General features: G+C 47.7%; 1 protein-coding gene across 2 annotated transcripts in view; it reads right to left on the bottom strand.

Moving 5' to 3' along the window:
* Positions 1-784: 784 nt before the first annotated feature.
* Positions 785-14,576, bottom strand: part of LOC119442449 (protein 5NUC-like) — a 45,670-nt gene continuing 31,878 nt past the window's right edge. For both annotated transcript variants that reach the window (XM_049662177.1, XM_037707340.2), the window contains 3 exons: positions 12,847-13,008; positions 5,848-6,045; positions 785-982 (listed from right to left, as the gene is read on the bottom strand). In XM_049662177.1, coding sequence (XP_049518134.1) covers positions 804-982; positions 5,848-6,045; positions 12,847-13,008 — 539 coding nt within the window. In that variant the 3' untranslated portion in view covers positions 785-803. The remainder of the gene's footprint in view (positions 983-5,847; positions 6,046-12,846; positions 13,009-14,576) is intronic.

Below are 14,576 nucleotides of genomic sequence, written 5' to 3' on the forward strand. Positions count from 1 at the left end.
CTGTGGAACGAGGTAGGTGGACATTATAAAGACTCTCAGTCGGAACACACACGGCTCTCAATTGCATTTGCAAATTAGGCACTAAAGCGCGTAATGATTTTCTATCTTTCTTTGCATTTCTTTAGTAAAACCAAATGGGAGAAAAAGACTTGTGTATCATCTTCACCGAAAGGAATAATCTTGTGAGCGCATACTTTAGATTATTTCTGCCTCCCCAGGAAGCCGGCAACCGATCTCTGAGCCATAATAGCAATCTTAGCTCTGCGTTTTTGCGCTCTCAGTAGTGCAGTGAAATAAAAATATGTTTAATGAGCCGCAGTTGGCACCACTGTTCGTATTCATGCATGTATTCCTGTATGTAGTTGTCCTTATAATATGATAGTGCGCGATTAAATTGCCATGGTTTTCACAATTGGCTGACTTGGATTTCTCGTTTCTGGGCCTATCCCGTCATCTAGCCATTCGGACTAATAAATCTCCTTGTGTATTAAATGCCCTCCCACCCGCACCCAGGAAATTATTTCTATGTCGGCCTCATAAGCATAGTCCCGAATATCAGTGTAAAATATGGCGGTGTGCTTCTTTTACACTCAGAAATATACACGCGTCTTTCTTTTATTTATTTCATGAGAGGAAAAGGTTGCTTTTGGATATACATATAGAATCCTTTCTTCACAGGCAGTGCTTGTTAGAAGGAAGACACATGCTTTTTTTGGTGATTTTTTAGTCTTTTTCGCTGATATACTATGTCTGAAAGACTGAATAATCAGGGAACGACTTGTGTTTTCTTCCGTACGATGTATTTATTCTGTCGTACATACTGTTCCGTCACAAATTTTACTTTCACGTACTGTTTTCGTATAGTTTCGTACACGTTCTTCGTCTGTAGAGTTCCAGGTGATCTTGATACGGCCCTCGTTTGGTGTCTTCATTGGTGACATCTTCTTGACAAATTCCTCCAGTGCTTCGTGTTCAATGGGGCCTATATTTCGAGTAAAAGAATAGAGCGTACTGAATAAGCCGACATACTTGAAATAGTAGGAGCAACAAACACACTGATTAGTTTTTGGGTTTGTTCTATTACATTCTCATCACCCGTGGAACAGACTTGTCACCCATACTCCTACCACGGTAAGGCTTGTAAACATGCGCATGGTTTAAACATAACAGTGATGCTGGTACCTAAAGTAATGGTAATTACAGCCGTGCTGGGTTGAATATCCTTACCTTTATCTGAGTCTTAAGCTATAAGGTAATTTTTTATTTATTTATTTGTGGGACCTTCAAGGTACATAGTTGTACATTGCTATAAAAGTACAGTTAATAGAACCAGTGTATAGATGGCTGGGTCACCAGGTTACACGTCATATGATCATGAAAGGTTCGCCTGATGGCGCAGTATCCGGTGAATTGCTCCTGTAAATTTTGTTTGCTTCCGTCAATGTTAGCTTTAGGCTCGACGAAAAATAAGCGAACTATCAAAAATCACCCTATATTTTAGCATTAGTAAACGTAACATGTTCTGTAGGATAATATACGAGATAAGTGAAACAATAAAAAAAAATTGTCCGTTTCTCCCGAAGGGTGAAGCACAGAAAGTGAAAGGAAGGCTTAGCGTCAAGCTTGAGGTCCTCGGACGGTGCTATAATGATGGCGGGGGCGACATGTTCGCCCGACGGAGCAAGCAAGGCAACTGCTGCTGCGCCGCAGAAATAGTGCCCTGGCAGCTACCAGGCGCCTCACAACGCTAGCTTAAACGCTAGCCTGATAAGGAGCGCCGCCAGCGGCGTTGCAGTTATTCTACCTCGATGGCGCACGAGATGAGAACGACGGATAAATATTGCTGTTTGTGAACGTCAGATGAACAGATTAGACAGTTTTAACTTGAGGTTTTCTGTCCGGTCAGCTCAGGCCAGTGTATGCACCACAGTGTAGTATGCACACAACCAGTGCTGGGCAGTATTGAAGATACATCCATCTAAGATACTATCTTAGATAATCTTTGGGTATCTCATATCTGTATCATGGTATGTCTGGCAAGAGTTGTATCAGTATTCGTATTTCACATACTTGAAAAAATGTATCGTTTAACTTAAGATACGAGATACTGTTATGGCAACATCACCGTGCGAAACTATAAACGTCGGCGGAACTCCGCTTCTTGAGCCGATACTGCTGCCACTGATCCACCTGAATAAAACTAAAGGGAGCGATAATCTTTTATCTTTCCGCTGGATCCCTCCAGCGAGGGCAGGCAATGAAGTCTGCGCGTCCCGATTGGTGGAGCAGAGTCATGTGGTCGCGCTCTTGCCATCTCGACAAAAGCAAGCGCGCATGCACCTGCGCGCAGCCGACCATTTTTCTTGATGTTTTGTTTATAGTTGCGTCGGGGACATGATACTTGCTCGACACAAACATTTTTGTGCATACGCGTTTGCGTCTACATTATATAGTTCCATTATAGAAATTTGCGATTGTATCGAAGTATCTGAGGATACTAATGGAAAGTATCGTATCGGATACAATAATGGCAGCAGTATCGTGTATCTGTATCTAAAATGCCTGTTGCCTGAGTATCCTGTATCGTATCATGATACAACAGGCAAATTATCTTTGCCCAGCCCTGCACACAACTGGTCTGCAAGAATGGTAGTGTTTTGGTGCATAACACAGCAGTGGGAGCAACAATAACGGAAGCAACACAACACAGCAGTGGACTGAACGCTTCCCTGTGTACCCTGCAGGGCCGATTGAGTGGAGCATTACAGCTCATCCACTTGCATAGAAGGTTGTTTTTGCAGCCAAATGTACTGTACGTCGTTCGCGTCTCTGGAGATCTAAACCCGAGACCGTACGTATGCTTGCCGACGCGCGCAAGCATGCCCCTTTACGCCCCTTGCGTTTGCCGCGCCTTTCGAGGAATGATGGTTTGCATCTACATCACCCACTTGCTCACTGATTGACGTTTTGACAAACATCGTATCGTACTTTGTTTATTGACAGTGCTTCAAAATTATGAAATATTGATAAACTCGTGATTACGTTGCACTGAGTCTTACACTAGCAAAACAAAAACAAAATAACGAAGAAGGGGACAAGGACGCAGACGAAATTTGCCACATGCATTATAGGCAACAACAACTATACTCTTCATGCATCAACATCCTTGTTCTCTGCTTTGGTAATTGTGTTTGCCAGCGTAAAACTCAACACAACGTAACCATGAACGTGCACTAAGTGGCCCCTTTCATTGGTTTACATATATGATTACCTCAAGTGTTCTTTATTTAGAGCCTTTAAATCAGCGCAAAAAGTAAAGAATAAGCACATTCTCGCATGACACGAGTCTGCCTCACATTAGTGTTGATAGCTGCGTAGCTGCGACGTCATAGCTGCGTAGCCAGGTGAGTGGAAACGCGAGGTAGCCAGAGCGCCCTTATCTGTTTGGAACAGATATCCACACAGATAACAGCGGGCTTGGACGCGTACGTACGATCTGTGCCGCATCATCTGCGCATGCGTACGTGCGCCGGCAAGCGTACGTGTGATTTGGCGGGTTTGGCCTTAATTCTCCGCGCTCTCTCCATGCATGCGCAGTCCCTGCACGGCAGCGACAATGAAGACGGCGAAAACACGTTTTGCAGCGTCCGTACAATTGCTAATGCAATATTAAACAAAAAGTGGAGGACGCTTAAGCTTAGTCTTTAAGAGTGGAACGTGGTAGCATTCAAAGGTTCCTGAATGCTTGCCAGGGAACTGCAGCTTTATTTTCTTTTTTTGCCCACCTTCGCCACTGCGCACCGCAGTTGGTTAAGGTCCCTAGATAAAACAAGTTTTATCTAGGGACCTTACTTTTGGTATGGTCGAAATGCTGGAAAAGGGGTTTGTATTAGAGTTTTCTCGTAACTGAATTATGTTTTCTCGTACATTAAAAATACAATCCCACGCTATAATGTCTGTGGGCTGTAGTTAAGTCATACTTTACAATTTTTCTGAGAGATTTTACTTTGAGAAATTCAATTTTGTTCACTAACGCCTTGCGACACGCGTAGGGCCTGCGCGGTCGGGTTGGTTCGGGATGATTTTCTCCGCCGCCGAGGCCGGCGCGCCGACCCCGACACCGGCGCCGGATTTTCTGGGCCACGGGGCACTTAACGCTATCGCGGTGAAAAAGAACATATGAAGACAAGAGAGCATGGGTTCAGTAAAAGTATAGAATAATTTGGCAGTTTCACCCGAAGGACGAAGCACTGGCAACGATATGAAGGTTTAGCGTTGCCAGTGCATCTCGGACGGTGTTCTACGCATACGCAGTGTCACTATAGGAGGACGCGATATAGGCGGGTGCACCAAAATGTCTGGCACCTCTAAAAGCTTTGGCACCTCTAAAAGCGATGTCATTACAGGTATATGGCCTGTAATGACATCGCACAAGTGCCACTGCGCTGTCCGTAAAGAGTGGTGCCAGTCAAATTACCGCACTGAAATTGTGAGATCTAATATTCTTCAGAGGTGGTCATAGCGCTAGAAGACACGAACAAGAACGAGAGAACAGGACGAGCGCTATATTCTTCTCCACTTTTTAATAGTCTGAAAAGATTTAGAATAAAAAGGAATACGCTGTGAATGAAACGTCTTATGACATTTTTTTTGTTTGCGCGCTGTAATAAAACTCAGAGCCCTTCCCTGGTCGAGATTTGGTGGTAAGCGAAGCTTGTGGCAAGATGATGCTGTCGCAGGCGCTCCGCTTCGTTGGCCCTAAACTCAGGGTCGGCGGCTCTTCGCTGACGTTTGGCCTCAACATCGCGCTCCCGCAACTCGGGGTCCGCGGCTCTTCGCTGGTGTTTCGCCTCGGCTTTGGAAGCCCTCACGCTAGAACCGGCACGCTAGAATCGGATGACAAGCTTGACTTACCCCCATTTTCTCGACAGGAGAAGGGAAAGGTCCTCGAGCCCGCAGGGGTATCTGCCACTGAGTTTGGACCCTTTCTGCACTATCACCAGGATCGGCCGCCCACATGGCAGGGGTAAGCGCCATTAAGCTTGGACCCTTGCTGCACTATCAACAGGATCGGCCCACTTTTACGACTTACACCACCAGCACCGCCGACAGATGTGAGCTTATAAAGCTTCACTTAAAAGAATTCTGAGGACTAACTCAGTCAAGAACATATGACCTGGCCTGGGCAACATTGGCGGTTGCCTTGCATGCACGGCAGACATAAACATATAGCGTATATATACATAAATATATACGGAACTTCATGGAGACGGCGAAAATGCGCCTGTAGTGTCCCTGTAATTGTTATCGCAGTAAAACCGCGGTTCGTCGTAGAAATAATTGTTAATGCGGGTTAAATCACTGTAATGCTTGATATTAATATTATAGAATTTAAGTGAAACTATCAAAAAGACAACCTGCCGCCGGTGCTAGACGAACCAACAACTCCCCCATGACGCATGTAATGATCTACCTATATGAAGCTACGGTGGCGGAAATCTCCGTGTCTACTTTCTTGTGTATTTGTGTACGTGTAATCAGCCTATAGCCATGGAAGCGTTCGTCAGCGCCACACACAGCCATTGTGGCAGATGCAGAACAACTTTTCAACCATTGGGGTCCCGCAGTTCGTTATGTGTTCCTGATATTTCTGGCTCAAAAGAAAGGGAACATGCACTAAAATATTTGAGAAGGCAAGTGTGCGACATTAGAAAGGTTTACGTGACGAGAAGTGCGTCGATTGCCCGAATAGAACACCTCGAATACAATGGGCGAAAGAAATTCGTTAAGAACAGAACAATCATAGCCGTATTCAGGCATAGACATCCGTGTAACAATGTTTCTTACCTCCGTCGCTGACATTCACTGAACTGGCGAACTTGAAGCCGTCACCGCCTCTCGTAAGAAAGTCTGCAGTAACTATGCCGTAGGTCGCCGCACAGTCTATTGGCTCGTATTTCGGCACGCTGCAATTTGAGCAAAGTACGCTGATCGAAACGACACGATTGTAGTTGGGTTTTGTCAAGTCGTAGGTCACTCGGAAGCCTGCGGAAATAAAAACCAGTGTTCGAGGTGGGCGAAGGAAAGTGCGTAAAATATCAAAATTACTGACATGACAGTAATTTTTCATAGGACTATCCGGCTCGGGCACTCCCTATTTAAGTACGCATCAAATTTCGAAATGCTCTCTTAGCAGCCACCCAATTGACTTGAATGAAAATATGTTTGCTTTAAAGAAAGAATTTAGGTTTTAATAAACGTTTTTAGCGAATTTTTCCGTTGGCTTTGAATTTTTTTAGAAAATTCAGTGAAATTAAAAAATACTCCATCTCCCGCTAAAGGGAGCCATGTGTGGATGCGAAGCAGCGAGATGGTTAGCTTAACCGGGAGATGGTTTCGCGGCAGCGGCCCGAGCGCTCATCGCGGCGCTGCACAGGAGAGAGAATGAGGCGCGCGCACTCCGTCATTTTCATACCGCGGAACTGCCGTGGCGCCCCCAGCGGAGTATGCAGCTGTCACATAACCTGTCGTGCGCGCCGCTCCGGATTCCTAGAGGAGATCAAGGGGGGGGGGAGCGTAGGAGAGGAGATAGAGGGGGAGGGGACGCGCATGCGCGTTGGGGGTGTGGGACGCCGCGGGAGGGACGGACAAAGCCCCCGCCATAAGCTGCTTCGCATCTAAAAGTCACAGGCCTGCGAGGCACACGCAGCACAGTCACAGCGTAAGCTGGTGGAGCGGCTCAAGAGTAGCTCCAATTTGGGCACCACGCACAACAGGGTCTTCGCGGCAGACTGTTCACCTCGTTTTGACGAGAACGATCTGAACTGTACGCCCAGCGTCTACGGCGAGCTGCGGCTTGTAATGCTCTCTGCACAGCAGTTTGCTGAGCCCGATCAAGCCTTACAACTGCAACTTAAACGTCGGGCACGCCGCGTTAGTAAGTGACGTTTGCAGGCACCATAACTAGATGGCGCCACCATACTGGCGAAGGTTGGGAATCGCGTGTTTTTTGTTTTTGTTTTATTGCGATAGCAATTATATGGACACTTCAACAAGATTTCTGCCGTCGTCGTCGCCGTCGTCGTCGCCATCGCCGTCGCCGTGAGGTTCCCTATAGATAAAATCTTCGCCGCGCGCCGTATGCCCGAGCGGAAGCGTGCGGGGACGCGCGCTATCACGGAGAGCGAACGCACTCAATCTCCCACGCGCAAGCAAGGAAGCCGGAAGCCAGCGCCGGAGGGAGCGGGGGGGGGGGGGGGGGCGCAGTTCTCGTCTGCCAACAACCGCGCTCGTCTCGCCCGCACGGTCTCTTATCTCCCCACGGCTCTGACCTTTATGCGCCGTGCATTCGCCGCTCAGTTTCCGTTGAAGCGATAGACCGCACATACTTTCGCCGCTGCGGCGTATATATGCGCTTGCTGCCAGCGTTTTGACAGTCGCTGTCTGCAGTCATTCAGTGTGATCTATTCACGTTTGTTTGTGCGCGCTCACACCACGCTTGTTCATTCAGTTAGCAATAGTCGGGCCACATTTTCCAACGCACGCTACACATGCAATGCTGCCCGGATCGGCAGTGCAGAGCTACAGGTGTGTCCCTTCGCACGCGTTGCCCACGGGAAGCGCTTCTCATCAACACCACCGTTTCACACGCGCCTTCTCGTGGTCATCGAGTCTCTCTTCATGTCGGTCTACTTACGCCGCAGCCACCTGCTTACTTAATCAGCTGATGTTTACTACAATTAATATTGCTACCAAAGCCGCTCACATTACTTCGTATGACATGGCTGTGTTGCTATCGCATTCATTGCTTCGCCCTTAGGGCGAAACTGTGAAATTTTTTATTTCGCGCCTAGTCTGAATGACATCTCGTCGTCAGCAATATGTTTGCAGGCGCCTTAATTAAATGGCGCCACCACACTTGCAGAGGCTCCGATAGTCTGCGCCAGCTTTAAAGGTCATTTTTCCGGCGCCCGATAGCAAGCGTTTGCGTGGCTCAGTGGCAGTGTATCTGGCTCCCACGCAGCGGGCGCGGGTTCGATCCCGGCGGGAATCGGGTACTTTTTACGCATTTCCAGTGATAGTAGCTACGCGTTCGCCGGACGCCGGCGGCGGCATCATCGCGAACCAAAATGGTTATTGGAATGAGCCCATAACAGCTTACGCTGTAAAATTTGAACTGTGAGGGATCTCTGCAACAAAAGCAACTGCAATATTAGGTGGGAGTGTTTGTAGTTGATAGTCAATATGGGGACGGTAGGTTACGAACGAACAAACAAATATTCAAAGTTTTCTCGCCCATAACGAGAGATGAAACACCGGTGAACTAGCAAGTCATGCACTTCAAGAACCAAATGAGTGCTCTAAGCACGTCTTTGTGGCTACATTGCCTTTGCGCCACTACAGCGTTAGGTGTGTATCGCCCGTTGTGCCACCATGCATAATGACACGCTGTGGAGCCACGTCGTTGTGGGCCCCGGTTAGTGTCATTTGCTCGCCGCCCCACGGCCACAGCAGGAAATAAAAGCAATAATAGCCACGTGAGCGCAAGAAGAAAATGAACAATTTCGATTCTAGATACACAAAAGATGTCATGCTGAATGCATGTGTCCTCGTTGCATCAGCGAAATCAAGCGGTCTCGGTTCACACGCTGGGAAGAACATCCTGGAAGCGTGTGTGCCGATATCACCTCTGCAACACCGTGCGTTCGAGAGTAAATAAAAATTGTGTTTCCTCGGATGTTCCTTTTTGGCGTACTTTTTTGTATTTGGTAGCTTTAATTGTGGCACCAATGGGCGGTGCTACTGCGGTTAGCGCTTCGGCTGTCATTCTGTTCGTCTGCTCCTGGCGCTCTCTGCACACGTGCACGCCTTTGGCATCTACTGTGCGCTGCAAGATTTCGTGTCTGTATCGACCAGTGGTTCCAGCGTAAGGAAAGAAAATCACCACCTAAGCATTCCATACAGGTGGTTAACCAGCGAAGCTGAAACGTGCGGCCCCGGTGTTTATCACTGGGTTAATCCCGATGGTTCATTAAAGTCTTTCTCAATTATTGGTAACGCCCTCGTGCTGCGCATGTTCGGCTGCGACGGAGAGAACGATGTCACTGACGGTAAACGCCCGCAGTCTGCCGTTGTTGCATTGCCGCTTGCGATTCTTCAAAATTAAATTGCTTCAAAATTAAATATGTGCGTCACGTAAGACAATGAATGGCTCATACCCTCTTAAGCATTGGCTCATACTACTGTACATGCAGCCTTCCCATTACGACGGCAGAAGAGAAGTGAAATTCTACGCTGGAATGATGAGCGACAACCGAGCCAGCTGTGGAAGCAGACGACAACTACGACGAACGCAGGAGCAGTAGCCCGAGCGCGTTCGCGCGGTTGCGCCGAGAGGCGCCAACGAGTCAGCTGTGGAAGAATACGACGCTCGAGCCCTTGCTGATGATGAAACTGGGTGTTTCTGATGTCACCATGTGTAGACTTGAAGTCACTTGGAAGTAGGAGCATCCATCTCTGCCGCGTTCAGTCGAGCGTCACAGAACTTAAAGGTCACATATATGGATGCCCCACTCCACAATTACATCATTGAGGAACAGCGTGATATAAAGTCATCAAGCGGGCTCTTGACCTCCCGGTCGCCACGTCCAACCAGAGACTTCTGGCCCTGGGCGTGGTGAGCACTTTCCGGGAGCTTCTAGAAGCCCAATTAGTCAACTAATACACACGTCTTGCACAGACTCCGTCCGGTCGCCACCTCTTAGACCGGCTACACATAAAACACGACTACCTCATTGAGGAAAGGGTAAGAGTGCCAGAACCCTGCAGACACGTCCTCCGAGTCTGACCCCTTCCCCGCAACATGCCCAGAGAAGACCATAGCGGTCGTCGCAAGGCGCGCGCGAAAGCGTTGCTGGCGACACTATGGGCACCAAGAACACGTTGCGGACCCACACCACTGGGGTTGGTACACGGCTGTAGTTGTACAGAACACTAACACAGTTAACGGGCTCGCTTTAAAAGCCTACAGCTTGAAAATGAGCCATCGCTCACTTTCATGATTGTCATCGCTCTGGCCATTACTAATCCAACGTCGAAACACATCACCGATTTGCGAGGGGCTTGTCGGAACTGTGAGCTGGGGTGGGCCCCTCCGCTTGCCTGGCGCATACTGCAATCTAGCTGCCTATACGTTGATCTAACTCCGCGTAAGGTGACTTGGGCCCTCAGTCACCAGGGACTCCAGGGAAACGAACAGGCCGATCAGGCCACCCGCGCACTCTCTCCCCAGACTGTCTCCCTGTCCTTGGAAGCCTACTCCCAATCAGACAATCTGGCCCTTTCATTCAAAGAAATCACCGATTACTATAAGGACGAGCACCGGCGTTACCCGGCCCCTTGTAAGGGAGTGGATCGCGCTCACGAGCGCCTCCTCATTCGAAATTTTTACCAACACTGTACTGTGCCCTGCGGTGCTGAAGCATTTCAACCCATCCTTTGACGGCGCATGTCAGTTCTGTGGGGAGGTGGCTGACACCTTCCACATAGTATGGGCGTGCCAATCAATCCCCCCAACCCCATCAGAGAGGACTGGGAGGCGGCCCTGCTCGGCTGTAAAGACCTTAAGACCCAAAAGGCCTTTGTTCAACGGACGCGGGCAGCGTTGCTTGCCAATGGGGCCCAGAATAGGGCCTCCACCTAGTACTGTCAGGGAAGGAGGCCAATAGGTCCCTAACCCAATCACCTCTCTACAACCAGTTTAATAAATGTTTTTCACCACCACCACCATAATGGGCTTTCTGCCGTCGGACCATCCGACGTCGGCTCTTAGCGCTTCCCCATACTCCGTACAGCATTGATCGGCCGCCGGTAGCCATTTGAAGGAGGCGCTGCATGTTCGTTTGCTTAGGTCCGGTGACCGAGACTATAGGAAGCGGTGCAGACGTGGCTTCGTAAATAACCCAACACCTTTTTCATGGGCTGGATACAGAAGATCATTGCACAATACCAAAAGTGCATTGCGGTCCAGAGGGCATGTGTGGAAAAATGATATGTGCAGTTTTTCTTCCTGTGCGGATATAGAGATGTTATGTGAATATGACTTTACCCTCACAGTTAGGGCTTCCGGAGCGAGTCAAACTGCTGAGGCTGCCTTTCCCTGGCTACCGTTTACCCCCACCTAGTTGGCGCGTTACCTTCTACAGATCAGTTCACGACCTGCTAGAACAGACGTATGCGATCGGGGACACATATGGAACCCTGTCCTAAATCACAAAGATACCTCGACTTCAGCTTCCTTCTCCACTCTACGTAGCTTGGGAAAGCCACCGCGTCGTTAAAGCAGTCGTTGCATTTCAAGAACACCCATCAGAGATTACTCCGGTCACTAGTATACTGAGGAGGTTCCTATTCGAAATTCATTTTTGTAGACATTGGGAGTGCTTGATGACGTGAGTGTAACCTAGAAATAACCGCAACTATTGAAGCGCAACTATTGCTGCAATCTAGGAGCCATTATGAAGTCACTGGGTAGCCATTGCTAAATCTCAATGTCATTTATTTATTGCATGACACACTTAGGTTTACATTTACCGCGACGGCTTTATCTACCGCACCTCTTGTGGCATTGTCCTAGACTGCGCTCATCAGGTCGCCACTACATATAAAATGTGGGGCTGCATCCAATCGCCCACCTGACTAGAATTCGCGGTTCTACGGTCTGCAGCATGATTCCTGTTAGAATTCAGATCACATAACAAATTATACATGCGCATACAACATGCATGCTTCACACGTTTTAGGACTCAAGGCAAACTTTCAAAATAAAAATAAACTTCCGCGCCAATTTAGCGGCAAGTGCGAGAGAAATCTGTTAGCATTACGTCGCACTACTCTCTGAGGTCCCGGATCATGATTGCACCGAACAAGAGCGCGGGTACACGGAGGAGTGTTAGATATATAAGGCGCGTCTGTGTAGCTCTCGCAATGCGTTTGTGGCGCAATGGGTAAACGCTCGGCGATCTATCGTCGCGGACCAAGAGGTCGTGGGTTCGATTCCCAAATTTTGCATGTTTGTGGAACTTTTTCTTCTGGTTTCTTTCTTTGTATTATGTTCTATGACGTATTTCCGTGACGGAAATACGTCAGTGAAGTCTTGGTGGACCCCGGCATAAAACACTTTCGTGTTAATAAAAATAAAACTCAGCGCCGATTTACCGGCAAGTGCGAGAGAAATCTGTTAGCATTACGTCGCACCTCTCTGAGGTCCCGGATCCATGATTTAAATCGCGTTAACCACATTGCAAAGTGTTCAGGAGCTCACTCGACACGCGCCCTGCCTCTTTGAGGAGCGAAGTGCAACTGATGGGGTCCGGAGCACACGACCCTCAGTTGGACTATATCCATATATACTAATATACATATATAGATATACACATACACACATGCACTTTGTTCCCCATTGGCACGCATAATGCTAATGCATAAAAAGTTACACTGACTGTCCTGTATATGTTCCTAAGCTCGCGGCCAACAGCATTATGGCCTCGCCCATAAACAGTAGCTATACAGTAACCTCTGCTGTTACGGGCGATCGACACGTACATGCACCTTAGCACTTCCACATTTACATAGGGTTAGTGCATTTGCAACGTCATAATAGTTGATTGCAAAATGACGCCACGGTAAGTTTCGTCTTAGCGAGAGGTTTTATTTACAACGAACAGTGCGCAACACCTTGAACTAAATGCCAGAAATGGCCGATGATCAGTGACTTATCTTACAAACAGTGTCGCCCACGTATGAAAACGAACGATCCGGATCGCCTTGGCACTCAGCACAGCTTACCTGAGACCTGAAGAAAGCGTCCTTTTTGTTTATTTTTCTCCGTCGTGTAATTCGTGACAGAATGCTCGAACATGTGCCATAAGTCAGTTCTGGTGAGTGTCACCGTGACTAGGGAATTTCCATACGGTAATGTAGTCAGAACGTCTCCCCTTGTGACATTATCTGTAGAGATATATAAAAGAAAGCACAGAAAAAAGCATGCCGTTTCTCTGTTGATGTGCTTCGCTGAAAATGAGACCTAAACGCAATCGGCTGTTGCATGAGTTCCGTGTGGAACATTGATATTGTCTTTAGATATAACGTTCATTGCAGTGTCTATCTTAGCCAAACAGAATAAGCACGGGTGTTTACTGCGCCTTTCACTTTTACGCCAAGCACTGCAGGTGTAACAAGGACGTTTGCCCTCTTGTGCTCGGCTTTCTGGTCGCAAAATATCTTTAAAAATTCGTCCCTCTGCTGTTCCGTGGTTCGCGGTGCAGTCATAAATAGCAGCGACGGGGCAAAATATTTAGCAATACTGGAAGCTGTTCGCCGTCCACAATGTGTAGCTGTATAAATTTGCATAGACCTCGCCGAATGTTTGCATATTTACGGCTGTAACTAAATAAAACAATGCTACCCACAGAGACAATGTGCTTACAAAGTAGGTGTTTTATGCATAGGCAGACTAATGGTATCCGATATGATCTTTGTTTCCTGGCAAATTTTGAGGGATTTTGCATATGGTAGAACTGGATTTCTACAGTGGCCTCTATTAGCAAACACACGCGTAAAAGCACCTGCATTGTCTTGGTGTTGGCAGGCAAAGTGTCGAATTTGACAGCACAGCCTGCATGCGGATGAATCCGCTCCCATATCACCATAGCTTTTTTGGCTCGCTTTCATTTGACTTGACTGTTTTGACAGAAGGGGTACACGTGTTGAAAAGTAATTAGCTGAGCTTCAGCGAGAACGCACGTCCAAACTCGACGCTCATAAAACGCTGTGTTCCATATTTAGGTTTATTGATAGTGCATTTGCCCTTGCGTCCTGGTGAAGTAGTTCTTCGATCTGTCTCATGATCACTTTGAGTGAAGTAATTATTGAAATCTGATTAGCTGAATAGAAACTTGTAGTCATACACTTGAGTGTATCGATGATTCTCCGCACCATATATGGCGTGGGTCAGCCACGTTTGCTGCATGCAGTGAGAGGTTTTGCTTTAAGGTCAACGTATCGTCACTCCATCGTCAGTCACTACGTGGTATACTTCAAGCAGTGCTCTGCCTCAAGCCATCAGGCACCTGGGGAAGGCACAAATTTCGCATATGCCACTACAAAACTAAGTACATTCACTCTGCCACATGGTTATATCAGCGAGAGTTACGCCATGGCGATTACCATAGAACCCATAAAACTATATAAAAGAAATCACTGGCACGCACTTCACCTTTGCAGTCTACTCACGGCGCTGTTGGTACTTTCACTCGCAAACTCGAGCCTGCTGAACGCAGGCTAGAGCTTCGAATGCCGCCGTGTAGTCCGGAACGACAAGTATCAACGCGTGGCCGTTATTACTACATACTCCTTCTTTAACACATTTTCGTTCACGAGACATTTTAGCTGCTTTTATTTGGCCTGCTTACACCAAACACACAAATCTGCAAGTTAACTACGAAGCTGCGCGTGTGAACGTTCGTTTCCCTCTCGTTCAATTCATTCGGACATTCGATTGAGCCTGTCCAGGAATT

Source organism: Dermacentor silvarum, chromosome 2 (assembly GCF_013339745.2).
Source record: "Dermacentor silvarum isolate Dsil-2018 chromosome 2, BIME_Dsil_1.4, whole genome shotgun sequence".
NCBI classification, from domain to species: Eukaryota; Metazoa; Arthropoda; class Arachnida; order Ixodida; family Ixodidae; genus Dermacentor; species Dermacentor silvarum.